Source organism: Lissotriton helveticus, chromosome 11 (genome assembly GCF_964261635.1).
Source record: "Lissotriton helveticus chromosome 11, aLisHel1.1, whole genome shotgun sequence".
In the NCBI taxonomy this organism is placed as follows: domain Eukaryota; kingdom Metazoa; phylum Chordata; class Amphibia; order Caudata; family Salamandridae; genus Lissotriton; species Lissotriton helveticus.
The window spans coordinates 667,256,307-667,274,492 of record NC_136072.1 but is presented as its reverse complement, the minus strand read 5'-3'; the positions used below and the strand labels follow the sequence as shown (position 1 = coordinate 667,274,492).

The 18,186-nt window shown below is 44.3% G+C and overlaps 1 protein-coding gene across 3 annotated transcripts in view; it reads left to right on the top strand.

The window, feature by feature from the left end:
• Positions 1 to 3,291: 3,291 nt before the first annotated feature.
• LOC144791749 (disintegrin and metalloproteinase domain-containing protein 28-like) overlaps positions 3,292 to 18,186 on the top strand; it is a 3,662,699-nt gene continuing 3,647,804 nt past the window's right edge. For all 3 annotated transcript variants that reach the window (XM_078666520.1, XM_078666519.1, XM_078666518.1), the window contains exon 1: positions 3,292 to 3,444. In XM_078666520.1, coding sequence (XP_078522646.1) covers positions 3,327 to 3,444 — 118 coding nt within the window. In that variant the 5' untranslated portion in view covers positions 3,292 to 3,326. The remainder of the gene's footprint in view (positions 3,445 to 18,186) is intronic.

Sequence of the window (18,186 nt, the reverse complement as noted above, 5' to 3'; positions counted from 1 at the left end):
CCTTTGGCCCCCTCCACAGCCAGCTGAAGAATTCAGCCCCAAGAGGAAACCAAGTTTAAGAGGTGAAGCGCTCAGACTGGTACACACAGAAGCTGAATCACTCGTTTACTAGCAGCAGTCAGGTGAGTCTGCAGGCTCTGTACTGTCCAGTTCAGTTGATCTCTGCAGCATTAGCTTATCAATACTAGGCAGCAATGCCAAGCACCTCCGGTAAAGTGTTTAAAATGCATGTGCTTGTTTCATCTCTCAGCAAACAATTAAAGTGATTACTAGTGTTTAACTGTGTTAATGCCCTCCTATTAGTTCGTGGCTGGATTGGAATCCCGCCATCCTGCGTGATAGCTCTGTCTGCTCGACCTTAAGGGGTGATAAACAACTGTAACATTTAATTGCCAAATTGACAGCTAGTGCACATTTTTTACTGAAAAGCACATCTTGTTAATAATTGATATGCCATCAGATGACCGGCGTTTTAAAGCAACTGCTCCAGAGCACATTGTGCGAGTTACAGGTTGAAAGCATGCAATCAGTGTATAAATGCCTTAGCCATTTTAAAACCTTTACAAATATTCCCTTTTTATGTATGTTCTAGAGTGGGACGTTCCCTCTTGTCTGACTTTTATTACAAAGAGAATATTTGTAAAGGTTTGAGTATGGTAGTCACATACACGGGCTCTACAGACATAATGTGATGTGTTGCAGAAACACAGTTTGTATTTGAAGGGCCATTTATCTCTTTGAGATGGGGTAGATAACACGTGGCATTACAAATGTCTATTTTTACCAGCTTTCTGTGCACTTATTTTGGTAGATTTCTTCATTAAGGTTAGTGTTGGCCCTCCCACCCCTGATTCGGTCTCAGTTAAAGTAAAATCATCCAGAGCGTCTTGCAAATCAAAAGTGAAATCGTGCTCCATCATGAAAGGAGTCATCAAAAGATGGGGTGATGTGGCTCAGGAGAGGATGGAGGAATACAACTCATGCACATTATGTTAGACTGGACCATTTGCATAACGCTTTCTATACATGTGCAAAGTGTTGAAGCACTTACGCGCAGGGATAGTAAACGACACCATGTATACACCACCAGCACCATATGATTTTGCTTCTCATGAACACACTCTCCGAGTCTAATGGGCCTCCATTTTTCGATTTTCACCTAAATTGCACTGTGATTTCTTTGTTGATGTTGCTGTTCTGAGCCTCTGCTGCTCACACATGTATTAAAACAGCAAATTAAAATTTACCAATGGACTTGGGCTGTGACTGACTGTTATGTTTGAGCATCAAGGATTTCCTCCTCCAGCACAGTTTACAGCCTGGCCTGAGAACAGTGTGCTGTGTTAGTTTATGGAATGACAAATGGCTTGCAGCATACGTAAATTGGTTTGATGAAAGCAAAGGGCTTCCAAATGCAAGCAATACAAATCAATCCATTTGTCAAGACATAAAAACTAAACACTGGGCCTGGTAACAGATTAGATGGGCTGAACCCATTGCCTTGGGCTATTCTCTCCTCTAGTGTAAACTTTGAAAAGGGCAATCTAAGGAAGCCCTACTTCGCTTTGATGCACTGTGCTCTTGTGAACAGGCCAGTGAGTTAGCATAGCAGTTCTCTGGTTATACTGAATAAGCAGCTACCAATGACATTAGCATATGAAATATCTTTATTGATGTAATAACTACAGTTTCACAATTCTTGTACAGTTAAGCTCCGAGCAATAAAATGTATAGATACGTGTAACCAGGGCCGGACTTGACTGCCTCGAGTCAGGAGGCCCCGGCGGGATCGTCCTTTCGTGGCACTGACCTTTGTGAGAACATGCGCTCACTGTGCCTGTGCTAGTGTGCTGAGGTACATGTGGAGAGAGTTATATTAAAAAAAATCCCCCAGTTTGCTGAAATATAATTTCTGTTTGCCTGGCTAATACTAAAGAAAACCAAGGATGAACTGCGATCCTGGGATAGATCTCTTTCGCCATTTAATTTTTAAAGTATTTGCCATGTACAGTGTTATCAATTGTGTGAGCCTTGACTTCATCAACCAATACAGTAAAGAGGCAGATATGTGTTACAGGTAGAAAACACTTAGAGGCCCTGTTTCCATTGGTTGTGTGTGCTTGGCTTGGAGGTCATTTTGCAAGCATACCAGTTCGAGGATGGGGCACATTTTTTATTTGTTTCTAATGTTTTCTTGACACTTGTGCTTTAAAATGCTATATTTAGATCCCCTTTTTGCAACAATTTGCTGTAAATATGTGGTATGAAAAGCCACCATTTGAATCAATTTTTTCAAAAATTTTCTTGCGGGGGGAATTCCCCCCGCACCCTCCTTTTGCAGGCCGGGCTCGGGCGCTTCGCGCGCTCGCACAGTCATTGTACTACGATACAATTTTCCGCCCCACACTTGCAAAATCCACCAGCCACCACTTTCAATAGTGTATGGACTGTAACATTTGAAAACTTACATAGATAAAAGGTTAAACTTTTCCCGAGTCCGTGGTTATTTTTTAAATGAAATGTTATTATACCTATTATTCTAACATTCCTTGATCCCTTAGGTCCTTAGGTACAAGTGACAAGGATTGGTAAGTCTAGAGTATAGAACCTAATAAATGGAGTTTATAGAAAAATTATTGATTGAGTGTGGAGGTAACCTGCTCAATAGTAAATTATTAATGGGCCCAGGTGAGTATTTGGTAAAAGCAGTGGGTTCCCCCCTCCGCTCTATCACCCCAAACACTCTGTTGGTCGTGCTTGAGTGCTTCACACGGTCACGACGCAACACTCATACACACATTTTACGCCCAGCCACTCAAATGTCACCAGCCGCCCCTGGGACGGGACGGATTAGATCAAGTACAGTAAATTACAACACTACTCTTCTACTGAAAAATGAAATAATGTGCCCTTCTGTTCAACCGAGAGAAGTTCGCCAAGCAGCAATCAGTGCAAGCTTCCTTTACGCGTGATAGCGCGTTGTCAGGACCTTTTGAAGTGGAAAATAAACTGGCTGTTCGTACTAGCCTGCCTCCTCACAAGCTGTTTATAGCCCGAAAGGCGTGTCTTAAGCGTTTAAAATCCAAAATATTTGGACAAAATGCCAATGTTTGTTGTATTATCTGGCGCTTCCCAGAGGATATGCGTGATTGGTTGCGTCGATAGCAGACTGGCAGGATATTTCTGCTGGGGCGTCCTCACGTTTTTACGGTAACAAGCGGCCCATTGGTTAAGGCATCTAGAACGTGAACTTCCGGAGGACGTTTTGACGTTTAAGGTGCGCGAGTTAAACCGTGTTTGTGTCGAGTGTGCACTTGCTTGTGGTAATGACCGCGCCTGACGCAGCAGATGTTCGGTTGCATCGACAGTGCCCTCATCTCGCGATGCCACTTCGTGCAGTGGTTGGGTTTTTGATACTTAACCTTACTGTTATGGTTTCTAAAGGTAAGCGAGTTCCAAAGAAGCTGGGTTAGAAGTCTCTGTGTGGGTACATAAAGTCTTCCTGGTGGTCAGTAAGGACTGCCGCCAGCAAGCGACAGCTCTAAAGCAGCGTGCTTGAAATGGTCTCGCAATGGCACTTAGTGGATGCCTATAGTTCGATCTGAGGTCACCTTGGAAAAACACCGAGGCCTCTTTTACAAACGTACTCGGATCCTTTCGTCCTAGCACTTAGCAGCACCAGTAGCAGCACCATCATATAAAAGAAAACATCTCCTAAAAATGAGGCAACCACGTGGACTCGTCTACAAAAACACGTTCTTCCTCTTCACCCATGGAAAATCTGTAGCGGCCTTCGGTGGAGCACCCATAATAGTACACGAAACAAAATACACAGGAGTCACTTCCCGTTCATCATCCTTTGATCAGTACAAATCACAGGGGGTACTTTTTGTAATAGTACCTGGAAACCCCCTTCACTACCGTTTTATGAACATTTCCATCCTTATCTATAGTGACAGCACGACCACTATGTATGACATGTACATAAAAAGCTCGACGTTCATGTCAATTCAACCCCGACCATCTTGTACTCTCTTGTTGTGCAATCTATAGAAAATACATTCACCTTCGAGGTGTTCGAAATGTGAGCCAGATGCGTTGAGCGGAATCTTACACGAGGAAGGCTGAGTGGTGGTACACATCAGTCATCATCAGTGCTGTTTTCTGCAAATAGACTTGTTTGCAAACAACAATAAACTGTTCTGATTTCACATCACGATTACACAAGGCAGTGTCAACTAAAAATGCCTTTAGGCAGGGCTTTAAGTGGGATGAAAAAACTGGGCGGGGGGGTCTCAAAGGTGCGCAGCCGGTGTAATTAAGGGCGTGGCTTAAATAAAAACACGTAAGCTAAAAACCTGTGCTTAGCATTGTGTGCCACCCGACTTGTATTTTGTTGTTTCTCTCATTGCATCCAGATATGATACAACAAGTAATATACCTACAACGAGTTAGGACTATTTTGGCTTTGTCAGTGGTTGTTAGTTGCATAAGATAAATAAGCAGCAACTATGGCTCTTTGTATTTAATATTGAAAAAGCTTCCACTTAAAGCCCTGGTGACACCACAACGATGTTGCTGCTCCTGCGTTTCAAAAAGAGAAGGGAAATCCACAAAGAAAATGGCCCTCTTTAAAGGATTCCATTTCCCCCACAACGCTCTACTGAGAAGTGAGTAGTGTGAACATGCGCACATCGATGGGCCTGCTGTCACTGTAGTCCTCAACAAGCATTTGCATATCCAATAGGTCTCGCCTTTGGGACCTTATAAGTGTTTAGCCATGCAATTGTTGAACGTGGGACTGCCAGGGGTATTGCTGGCCTGTAGAGTGTAACTAGTGTTACAGGCAGGTGAAACTGTTTAAACGAAGAGGAGAAGGGCCTGGTGTCAGAGGTTGAACATATTGAGCTAGTAGCAATCAATAACACTAATTAGAGTGCCCTACTCTCAATCCCCGTCAGCTGCAGTTCTGGCCTTTATGCCTAGAAAAGACCAGAAAGGAGCATACTTTGCTTGGCGGAAGATGAGTGATTGTCCATATATTGTAGAGCTGTTAATGAAAGATAAAGAAAATGGCGGAGTTGCGTGTAGAGAAAGAGGAATTGAAAATAATGTTGAGGTTTGACCAGACGTGGCTAAGGAGCACTAGTTTTAGGAAAGAAGACCACAGGGAAGGAAGGAAGGGAGACACTCTTCATATAGAGCAATATGTGGTTGTAGACAAATGACAGTAGACCATAAGCAAATATTCATTTTTTCAGTAACAAAATTACTATTGAAAGCAAGTTAACCATCAAGGGTCAATAAATTAACATTTCCGGATCAACCAACATGTTGTCTTACTTTCAGTTTACACTCTAAAGGAAACTTACTTAGGTCAACTAATATATACCACATAATAGACCCCCCGCCCCAGCGTTGCATAAATAATTTAATGTGCAGTTTAACTGGTCTCATTATTGAAACCGTTCCTGGAACAAATATGTTAGTGCCTATGATACAATGAGACTTTTGTAATCATACTTGCACTCAGTATTCATGAAATGTAATCAATTGTTGCGTGCTCTTGGGCGCACTCTCCGTTGTGAGTGCTGAAAGGTATGAGTAAATAGCGTGCCCCTAATTGGGTGACGTCCCCTAGTCACAGCAATGTCCCTTAGCTGGGTTGTAAAATTTCCAAACCAAAATAATATCCTGTTCAATTTTCCAAATTGTTTTGTTTTTCCAAAATGTTTTATTGAACCATGAGGTATCAACCTTAATTCATGGTTAATCGCAGATTCATCACAAGAAATAGTTAATTTTTAATCCCAGAATATCATCCAATGCATTTCGGCTCATGGAAAGCCTTCATCAGGGACTGGGTTCTGTGAATCAAATGTATTATACATGAGGATAAGTGGAGATAACTCAAAGTTGCACAATTAATATATCAACTGTTCATAAGTAACGATCCAAAGGTAGTACAAACCCTATAATGTCATCCTAAAAGAATACCTTATAAACCACAGTGAAGTGAGATAAATCAACAAGGTATAATCTTGTTAGTCGACGATGGTGTCTAAATAATGAGTCGAACGTCCGATTCTAAAGAAAATGGTGAGGTTAACCTACGTGTGTTCAGAAGGGGAGCTACAAAAGTGAATTAAAAGGAAGGTTAAGAGAAAAATTCATTAAATTAAAGGAACCGATGGTGGAGATGTTGTGAATGGTCAAAAACAAAATTCATAATGAGTGTGGTGAAAAGATCGTAAGCGTGAAAAAAACGCTTTAGAATATCCAAAAAATAGCTTCACTTACGTGAACGAACTTCGAAAAGCCCGCATATAACACGGTGGTCGTGCTCCGTTCTCCTAAGATGTGTGAGCCGCTAAACGCCGTGTTGTTATAGTTATGAATAGACATGGAGATAGGACTGACGTATCTCAATATAAGTGGCGGCCATCTTAAAGTGTTTTGGTATGAAAGAGTGAAGTAGTGGAAAAGGGTAGGTGAAATCACGATAGAGAAATGAGTGTGTGGTGGATAAAATCATACTAAATGTTTAAGGATCGACATCAAATGGTGCAGTCTTTGGTAATAATCAAATCTTTACAGGTAACAACTGTATTTCACCCGGTCATTCATTCCGGTGGGTTTCAAAGTTTCCAATCTGAAGATCCAATAGTTTTCTCGTTGTAATAGTCTTTTGTTGTTGTCAACGCCCTCTTTTTTTGGCACAGTTTCCAATATGGTGTATCTCAGTTGACTAATGTTGTGCTTGGCTTCCCAAAAATGAGTGGCAACCGTGGATTTCAAGGACTTAGTACGAATGTTTGATTTAGGTTCATTGAGTCTAATCTTCATTTTCCTTTCGGTCTTACCAACGTTCCCCTGGCCACAAGGACATTTTAATAGATAAATAACATTTGATGTGTCACACGTAGCTGTTTGTCGTAATTTGATTTTGTGTCCCTTACTAGGATGTGTCACAAAATTCCCTCTGATGATGTTATTACAATGGTTACAATTATAACAGGGTAATGCCCCCTGAAATATCTCGCAAGGTTGTGAATTTATTGGTTTTAATAAACTTCCAAGGTTCCTTGCTCTCTGGTAGGCAAATAGAGGCGTCTCATGAAATACGTTGTTAAAATCAGGTTCTTGTGATAGTATCGCCCAGTGTCTCTTGATGATATTTTTGAACACTTTGCTTTTAGTGGAAAATCTCGACACTACTACAACTCTTGATGTTTCTTTTTTTTGTTGTTTTCTTTAGGAGATCTTTTCTCTCCTTTTGGGAACAACGTGTTTTTGCTTCTTCTAAAGTATGTTGTGGATAGCCTTTTTCTTTGAATCTGTTCTCCATTTCATTTATTCTCATTTCAGCTCGTTCAGGTACTGATACTATTCTCTTTACTTTTATCATCTGAGAATCAGGAAGATGCTTCTTCAAAGAGTCTTGGTGAAAACTGTTATGATGTAACAAGTTGTTACGATCCGTTGGTTTGCGATAAACATCAGTATGAAAGGCGGAACCTATTCTTTGAATTTCCACATCCAAGAACGTGATTTTTCTGTCATTTATTTCAGATGTGAGTTATTATGGTCGGTCTTTCTGAAAAGAGACAAGGGCGGTCAGGAAACAGATGAAAAAGTAAATAAACTATTGCTAGAATAACCACGCAAAAGAGGTTAGCCAAGGCCACCATTTATATGAAACTCAGGGATTCGAGGTGGTCTTGGTATATAGTGTTTAATGTAATGAGATTAATTTACAGCTATGTGTGACATTCGTTCCAGGCACAATGCAAATCCTATGCATTGTCCGTGTATTTCCTATTATATAAAACCAACTATGACAGTTTGAAATTGAAAATATAAGAATTAGGCCACATAATATACCCCCCGCCCCAGCATTGCATGAATAATTTAATGTGCAGTTCAACTGGTCTCATAATTGAAACCGTACCTGGAACAAATATTTTAGTGCCTATGATACAATGAGGACACATGCCATTAGGATGACTAAGAATCTATTGAAATCTGTTCTAGTCTGAGAAGATGATAAATGTGGTGGGGATTAAGAGTCAAGTTATTATGGTCGGTCTTTCTGAAAAGAGACAAGGGCTGCCAGGAAACAGATAAAAAAGTTAATAAACTATTGCTAGAATAACCACGCAAAAGAGGTTAGCCAAGGCCACCATTTATATGAAACTCAGGGATTCGAGGTGGTCTTGGTATATAGTTTTTAATTTAAGAATATTAATTTACAGCTACGTGTGACATTCATTCCAGGCACAATGCAACTCCTATGCATTGTCCGTATATTTCCTATTATATAAAACCAACTATGACAGTTTGAAATTGAAAATATAAGATATGGCTAAAGTATTGCGGTTTCAGTATCACAATTGTGTTAGATGTGTATCTCTTTTGGTTAGGAAAGTTGGTGTAAAGAATTTGCCATTTATATATGTCACTTTCATATAACACCTCACAGATTTGTCTATGAGCAAATATGTTACAATTGTTTGGGACCTTGTATTTTTATTTATTTCTCTGTAAATCTGTAAAGTCTATGTATCATTCTTCAAAAATCTTGACATGGCTTTTAATTCCTATAGCAAGCTTAGTCTAAACTAATGTAACATAAACAGCCTTTCTTAATGATAAAAGTTAGCACTTAGTCAAAGTATAATTATAAAAACAGCCCGGACTCCAATATAAAGCAGATTATTGAAACCAGAAGCGAGACTTCCAAAATTATCTTAATTTTAGGCCATCGTATTCCATATGACCGATTGCAGTTGCTTTTTACACATCAAAGCCTCCTTGCTTAGTGAAGATACCATTTTAAAGCGTTGTGAGCACCATTTGATCCGAAGAAAGTGCTAAAAGATCTAGCAAACGTGAACATGCCAAGTTGGAGTTTTGCCGAATCAATAATGCTTATCCAACACTGGAGCCAAGCCTTAACCTCTCCAATCATGAAAAGGCATGCCAGATTACTGAGCCATATCCATCCCCTGAAAATGGTCTGGGAATTTTTGCATTTTGCTTTTCTTTTTATTATGAGGGTTCTGCTAAACAGCCACGGACAAGTACTTTTGTGTTATATCTGTAGTAAATGGTTCCTCTTAAAGGAGAGAAAAGATGACTGTTTGAAGAGGCACCTCCAAACACCCTCCCCCTGGAATGTTAACTTTCCAATGCTACATTTCCACCACACTCTGCTTTCGGAGGGTTACAATTGGAAAGTGAAATTCGCTTTTTTTTACTGGTCTCTCGAGTGGACTTTAGATGTGCAGATAATTTGTGTCTCTCAGTACTTTATCGGAGGCAGCATAGTCATTACTTGCCTACAGTTAAAGATATCCTCTGGCAAGCATTTGCACTGTCCTTCATTTTGGTTTTGCAAACCATCTCTAGTTATTGAACTAGGAAAGTCTTAATGGCAATCCCCAAAATAATTGAAGAGCCTTCATCTCCAAAGACCTAGGTTAAGTTGATTGGGAGTTTAGAAGCTCTCCAACTAGATTTTTCTAACCAGTAATCCCGGGTGCTCTGCTTGTGAAGATTTTTTTATGACAATGGCGGCCACGAGGTTGTGGAGTTCCCACAAATTAGCCCCTGGTCAGGATTTCAGCAATCTGTGTTTTCATGTCGATTCTGGAAAAGGGCCTCACAGTTCCTCACTTTGTAAAATTCGCCCATTAAAACCCTATACCACTTGGGCATAATTCAGTCAAAGCTTCACCTTCAAGATGAGACGGCATCGAAAGCAAACACCGGCAAAGCCAATAGGCCTGGTTGGTTTTGAAGCGACAGACATGTACAAATGCACAGAGATTTTGTATACCATGTCTCTATGTAACCATGCCTCAAACTGTTACTCATATGACTGGGCCCTGATATTCCTTCCCTGAGGCGGCTTTTTTTTTTTATTCCACAAGCTTCCGGTGCACCGCAGTATACCCTATATAACCCAATTTAATGGTACCCTCTTAAATTACCTTTGAAGCAGTGGTCGAAGTGGGGGAAAAAGTAGGGGAACTGTGGGCGGAGATCAGGGGGTGGGAACAACCCGAGGAATAGGTCAGTGGGCGGAGTCAGAGGTGTGGTCAGAAAGAGAAAATCATTCACATTTTTAGTGTTTGTTTGGCATTTCACTACCCAGCTGCTGCTTATTACTTTATTTAAGTCAGCCCATGGATACACGTTAATTTAGGTTTTAATATGAGTTATTGACATTAAAATACATTCAGAAAGTGGGATTTATTTCCAATCACAGAATGTCCCAAATACGCTTAAAAGTGGAATCACAAGCCATTTGTCACAGAGCCATTGAGTTTCTGTCAGCAGCACTTCTCCCTTTTTCCACAAGAGCAGTTCAATCATGAATGGCAAAATATCCAAGTTTGCAAATGTTTTCTATACCATTATGTCTCTGCAATATTTGCCACATAATGCACCATCTGCTGCATAATTTGACGATTTTAACTAATAAATTGTCTGTAGCTCAAATGGATCAAAAGTTACAAACAAGCATGACTTGTGTTTTTGCGAAGTGGACAGCCCTTGTCAAAGGTTGACTGATCACGCTTCTCACTGCTGCATTTGTATGTTGCACTGCTACTAATAAGGCAAAATCTTTGCAGACTGTTAGCATATGTAAAAGAAAATATACAGCATTACGCTGCAGCTTTTTTTTGCTGCATAATTTAGTCAACACTGCAGAATAATTTTGTCCTCCATTGCTACATAATTCCAGTGGTCCCAAAGCAGGCAGCACATGTTTAAAGTTCTTGTGCATGAAGCAGAGAGACCATGAAGTTTGTAAACTAAGTTTGGTGTGCGTGCAAATCCAGCATTGGTGATCCCTAGTGAGTTGCACCTACTACTGCTGAAACAAGGCCAATAGAGGTACCAATGGCTGCAGCGGAATGGTCTCAAGGGCAAGGCCGGCTTTAGCGCTGTTGGAGCCCTGTGCGACAATGTTTGTTGGTGCCCCCAATGACTCCCTCCGCCATGTATTCCCTCACTACCACCATTTAACAGTGCCCCTCGAGTCTCCATAACCACTTTCTCGCTCACATGCATTTGATTTGATTTACAGCGCCACTGATACCAGTGTAGGGTGTCAGAGCACTTTACATCACACACATTACCGAGAGACAGTCATATGTGTGTAAATCACTCTTTTGGAAATACATACATACATAAGGAAAAGTACTGCAAGGTGCGGGAGTCACATGACACTATACTAGTAAGCAGTAAAGTTTAATAATGTTTGGTCTGGAGAAACACAAACTCTGAATTTAAAACGTAATACCATGGTTGGGGGTTCTCTTTAATAATCAGAATTGATTTTATTCATATGAACACCCTTAGCAACATAACTCTCTAATTTATACCTTGCAGTTTGATTGCAGCTCTTAGATGACAGTTAATAGTTCACTATTCTATGTTAGAATTTTGACTTATAAACAGCAAGTAGGAAAAGGTTCTCTCTGACAAAAGCAGTAACCCACTGACCTGTTTACATTATGGGCACTTTGTGATCTGCATGGTACATGCTCTTTGCAGCAGGCACATCAACCCTCTGTGCTACCTTTCCATGAGTCAAAACTTCCCCTTAACAAAACTCCATCTCTCTCTAGGAATAACATTAATCACCGGAGTTATTATGACATTTTTATTGTGGCCTGAAACTTGCTGGAGGCCAGGAAGGAGGCAGCAAGTGATTTTAGAAACATAATATACTTCCAAACATGACGCCTCTCCACCCGAGTCAGTACCCCCAGGAATGGTGCCCTTCCCCACCCATGGAAATCAATGTTGTTCAAAGAAAGACGTGAAAACAAAAGTAGCGCTTCACTGGCAAACTCAGTAAAGTGGCGCTATATGTTTGGGTGAATAAAATCAATCTGGCCATTTTGAGACCACTCTATTTTTTATTGTATTGTAATTGCATTTCTATAGCCGTACTACCCCTGACGAGGCGTCAAAGCATTTTTTCTGTGAGTAGTATGGTACTCCGGAACCCATAAAGGATTAGTGGTGAATTAGTATGGTGAAATATGAAAGTAATTTGAGTGGTGGATATGTTAGTTTGTTACATAAACGGGAGTGGGCGGGCATTCAGTGATCTGACCGAAAGGAGCAGACATGTTTCTGAGGCTGAGTCTAGCTGGTGGCCCCACACTGCACAGCCATGGGAAGGGTGTATCATCAACTTACTCCCTCTCGCCACCATAGGCAGATCTACCCCTTCTCCTACTCGACCAAAGATTTCCCAGCCCATAAGAAAGTAGTGCAGAGAGCTGGCCCAGCCCTCTCTGTAACCACTGACCCGAGGACACACAGTGTCAGTTTTATCTTAGGCACTTAAGTATCCTGGGAGTAGCTGTGCCATGCACTATATTGCCATCTACATGAAGGTACCCGGCTACCTAAATACTCGCCACTTGAGGACAGTCTACTCTTAGATCCCATGATTGATGAGGCCATTTCTCTGACTTACTGGAAATTGATTAACAACACCCCAGCCTGTTTGGGCCCACTGCGGGAGGCTTGGGAGTCTGATGTGGGTCTCTTAGAGGACGACGATTGGGCTGAGGCGTTACAGACCCCCCGCGAAATAGCTATAAGGGCAAGATTCCGGCTGATTCAGCTCTGTATTCTCCATAGATCCCATGCCTCTCGAATAGCACACTTCGCTTTCTTATCAGTAACAGAACCTGTGCCCTAAAGGTGGTCACTAAATCTCTAACAAATGTGTGAGCCCACGGAGAACTCTGCTAGGATTTAACCCTGTGACATACAGATCACGCACAGTGCATTGCATTAAACATACTGAACAACTGAGCTATTCCATTAGTTTGAAAGAAACCAGTGACTTTGATTACTCACGGATCATTGTAGCTGCTGGGGGTGGTGAGCAGCTGCCAGTGGCAGAGCATGAGAAGTGGACATTGCATCTCTCTTTAATCACCAGAGTTATTATTACATCTTTATTATTGGCTTCTCTTGGCAGCAGAGTGTAACTAGAGCCAAATTAGGGGGGTGGGGTGGGGCTATGAAAAATTTCGTTGGGGGGTTAACGCTTCTAGCAATATGCAGAGTGGAGATTCAGGGGCTCTGGAAGGGGTGAAAAGCAATCAATCAATCAATCAATCATGCCATTTGTATAGCGCACTACTCACCCGGGAGGGTCTCAAGGCGCTTGGGGGGAGGGGTATGCTACTGCTCGAACAGCCAGGTCTTGAGTTGTTTCCTGAAGGCGAGATGGTCCTGGGTCAGCCGAAGGTGGATGGGGAGGGAGTTCCAAGTCTTGGCAGCCAGGTAAGAGAAGGATCTTCCTCCGGCGGTGGCTCTTCGGATGCGTGGTACGGCTGCGAGGGCGAGGCTGGTGGACCGTAGCTGGCGGGTGGGCTTGTAGAAGGTCAGGCGGTCGTTGAGGTACTTGGGGCCCAGGTCGTGGAGAGACTTGTGTGCGTGGGTGAGGAGCTGGAATGTGATCCTCTTGTCGACGGGGAGCCAGTGCAGGTTCCTCAGGTGGCTGGAGATTTGGCTGCGTCGGGGGACATCCAGGATGAGTCGGCGGAGGCGTTCTGGATGCGCTGGAGTCTTTTCTGTAGCTTGGCTGTGGTTCCGGCGTAGAGGGCGTTTCCGTAGTCCAGTCGGCTGGTGACGAGTGCCTGGGTGACAGTCTTCCTGGTCTCGGTCGGGATCCAGCGGAAGATCTTGCGAAGCATACGCAAAAGCAACAAAGCCTCTCTAGCAGGCAAATGGTCTTTTAAAGACCTGTCAAGTGCTCGGGTGCGGCTGTGTGTCTGTGCGCGCTGGGGAAGCTGCCTCATCACGAGCTGCCACACACAACGGGGGCTGACTGGGGGAGGAAAGGGGGGTCAATGGCCATTGCGCACCTTCTGAGCTGGAAGGAAGAAACAGAGTCCTTTTCGTTCTCTGCCAGTCCTGCCTCCCCGACCTGCCACGAATGCCTAGCCTTATCTATAGGCCTTGGGAGACTCTTGTTAAACTTACAAAGTAGGGGAACGGACTTGGTTAAATAAAAGAAGTAGGGCACGCCGTGCCCTGCCGATCCCGCCCACTTCCACCACTGCTTTGAAAAAAAGACTGAAGTCGCCCTTGACAGGTCTCGAACGTGTAAACCATAAAGCGCAGTACATATTCGCGTTCTCTGTTTCACTCACGAAGCATTGCATTAGTTTTTTTTTAAAAACATATTTTTATTGTAGCGAAGTCATAGAAAAAAAGGCACAAAGCATACCGACATCAACACTGTTGATATGCAATCGGTAAGAGCATGCAATTCCAATGGCACTACACAGCCATGTATGGCCCACATCCCGGAGGCTGGGCGGCGTAGGATCAGTACCCAGCCGGGCCTGGAGATTTTTTATTCAAATAATTTCACACAGTTTTTAGGGGAGACCACAGCAGGGGTCAAATACAACAATTAATAGGGTACAAGCCTGTCCCTATTCAGGAGAAACTGACAGACAGTTTCAGAAGGAAAATTAGAGAAGAATAAGGAAAGGAGTTAGAATATCAGGCAAAAGAGACATGGGAGCCAACTGTCCCTTGCAAAATTATTAGCTGTGAAACAAGATCGGACAAACAAATACTGCAATAGATTAATCACAATGGAAAAACTGCAGAATTGTATTTTACTGTCGATGACGTTTCGATCCCCTGGCTCCTAGTGAACCGGGATCATCATCAGGACTGAATTTTAAATTGCCTGTTTTTTGTAGCGCCTGAAAGAGATAGACAATAAAAGAAGAAAAAGGCGAGAAATGTAAGACATATTTACAATTTAAGAAAACGTCATACGTCTGTCAGAGCATATTTACAAAGCTTGCACATACTTTTGTACATTTAAGTAGACTAAGATATCATACGAAACACCCCTTTGTCTCTGGTCCCTTGGGATTGTTTGGCAGTTTATAGTGCAGTGCACAGCCGACTCGTGTGATGATGCCGAGGGCACTCATGCTATGGAGGGCATGCAAGTAATGGATTGTAAACATTACATGTTCCACTAGGCTCAAACTCAGTGCATTTAGTGCACGGCGGTTTCCGAGCATATGCCCACTCGGGATCTGAGTGATAAGTGACTTTTTCGTGCTCTAGTTGGCATGAAACAGAGACACATTACACAGATTCCGAATGGGCATGTTCACGGCTGTTTGCCAGGCACTTTAGTATGAATCTGCATAAGTTTCCATCGCGTGGTAACGGCCTCGTCGCCTCACCCCTAATTGGCATTAGCTCACGGCGTCAACCGCTAGCACGAAAAAGTCACTTATCACTCAGACCCATCCAAGTAATAGCCAGTCGTCTCCGCGCCAAAACTAGTAGGAGTTGCAGGAACTTATAAGATAGTCTCCTTTTTTTGGGTCTGGGCACCAACGCAAGGAGACATTGGAGTGGGTCTAGCAGAAGCTGAAGCTGCGTAGCTTGAACAATATACCTCACCACCCTGCGCCAGAATTCCTAGACAAGAGGACATTCCCACGCCAAGTGCAGGAAGCCCGCCCTCCCCACTCCACATCTAGGACAATTGTGGCGTCTATCCACCAATATACGATGGAGGGAGACCGGTGTCATATATGTGCGGTGGACAAAATTAAAGTGTATAAGTTTAAAACATGCATTACAGGAGACCTTATGGGTCAACAGTCCAATCCGCTTTCTCTGTGCAGGCTCCAATTCCACCCCTAGGTCAGCCTCCCATGCCACCCAGGCCGGGGCTATCGGGGGGGGTCAAATCCTGGCGCATAGCGGAGTAGAGGAGGGAAATCAGGCGTTTACCTCTCCCACAGGACATGATGATGTCGAGGGTATTGGTGAGCGGAGGCGCTTCCGGGAACTGGGGCCACGTTATCCTGACCACCTCTTGAAGACTACCGTAGTGAAGGTATTGTCCCTCACCTAGCTCAAAGGACTCCATGGCACCCTCAAAGGACACAAAGGAGTCGTTCGGGTAGAGGTCTGCGAGAGTCTCACAACCACCAGATCGCCACTCCCGAAAGGACATGTTTTCCTCCAGGCTGAGTATCGGGGCCAAGATCCAAACTGGGAGCTCCCTATGGAACGGTGCGCGCAGCAGTACCTGTACGACAAAGCGCTGCCAAATATTAGCTGTGTGACGCACCACGTAAGGTAAAGTGTTGTCGGCTCCGCGACCTTGCATCAAGGCCTCTTGCAGGGCCTTATCATTTGCTGCACCAGCCAGCAGTGCCAGTTCCCCATTCTCTCCTTCAGCGAACCATCTGGCGGCCGGAAGAAGCTGCGCCGCGTAATAATAGAGGTCAAATCTCGGGGCTTCGAGGCCGCCTTCATCCCAACATCTCGTCACTGTGCGCAGAGCGACTCTGCTGCGCCCACCCGCCCAAAGCAGGGAGGTGAGGAGAGAGTTCAATGTGCGGAACACTCGGGGAGGTAACGGACACAGGGAGTTCTGCAAGACATATAGGACCCTAGGGAGCATCACCATCTTGGCAATCGCCAATCGCCCCATGAGAGAAAGGGGGAGTGTGTTCCAAAAGGTAATAGATTTGCGGAGGGCTGTGAGTATTCTGTCGACATTGTAAGTCAGCAGAGTCTCCGTGGATGTGGCCACCTGGATGCCCAAATACCGGAATGCCGTTCGTTCATACCGGAGGCCCAAATGTTGAAGCTCCGTGTCTGGATCTGGGACAGTATTCGTCAGCGGGAAAACTAGAGATTTAGTAACATTTATACGCAACCCAGAAGCTGCGCCAAATTGGTCCAAGAGCCGCAACAGAGCGGGGAGGGCCTCAGCCGGGGAGGTCAGATAGAAAAGTGCATCATCCGCGTAGAGGGAGACCACATTGGTAGTGTCACTCACTACAATTCCCCATTTCTGTAGGTCAGTGCGGGCGGAAACGGCAAGGGGCTCAATTGCAAGAGCAAATAGGAGAGGGGAGAGGGGGCAGCCCTGTCGGGTGCCTCTCCCCAGCGACCATTCTGCCGAGCGGGCCGATCCCAGTCGTACCCTGGCTCGGGGCGCCTTGTAGAGCGCCCGAATCCAGTCGCGAAATCGAGGTCCGAACCCCATTTTCTGAAGCACCTGCATCAGATATCCCCAGTGCACCGTATCAAAGGCCTTAGCCAAATCAATTGAGACCAACACGTGAGGACCCTCCCGTCCCTGCACCTCGTGCAGTATATGATTGAGGCGACGTAAATTCATCGCCGTGTTACGACCCGGGATAAATCCACACTGGTCAGGGTGGACTAGGCGGGCCATGAGTGGGGCAAGGCGCGTGGCCAATAATTTGGTAAGGATTTTCGCATCCGTATTTAGCAACGTGATAGGACGATATGCCGCGGGATCAGTGTTGTCACCGCCAGGTTTCAGAATCATGCACAACTCTCCTTGATTCATGGTAGGTGGAAGGGTGCCAGCGTGCAGAGCCTCATTGTAGACCTGCAAAAGGAGGGGGGCCAGGACATTCCCGAAGGAATGATAGAACTCAGCCGGATACCCATCACCACCAGGGGTCTTAGCGCAGGGGAGGGCAGCTATCGCTGCGGTAATCTCACCCAGTGTCAGATTTGCGTCAAGTTCCTTCACCGCAGCCTCCGGCAGAGTCCGGAGTTGGAGGCCCTCAAGATACGATTGACTGATATCCTCCGAGATCAATGGGTCAGCCTCATAGACAGTCTGCAAATGGTCACGAAGAACCTCAAGAACATCAGTCTCAGAGTGAACCATAATGCCATTGGAGTTCCGTAGGGCTACAATCCTTTCAGGTGCGAACTCTCGCCGCAGTATCCAGGCCAATAAGCGGCCGGACTTATCCCCTTCGCGATGGAGACGTTGCCTGTACTGGCCCAGGGTAAATTTGTCAAGTCGTGTAAGTATGTCATGGATCGACACCAGGGCCTCCTTCTCTGTCTGATGATCCAGTTCTTCCGGATCTGCACGAGACTGGGCGCGTTGAAGCGCCAGCTCCACATCCTGCAATTCAGACAACAATTGTTTCCGGACCCCATAAGAGAGGCCCATACACGCGCCGCGCACTACTGCCTTTAATGCTTCCCACTTGGTGGAGTAGGGCAAGTCACCCCCCCCCCCCCCAGTTGAGGTCCAAATAGCCTGACAGTGACTCCGCTACATGTTCCCATGCCACTTGATCTCGTAGCAAG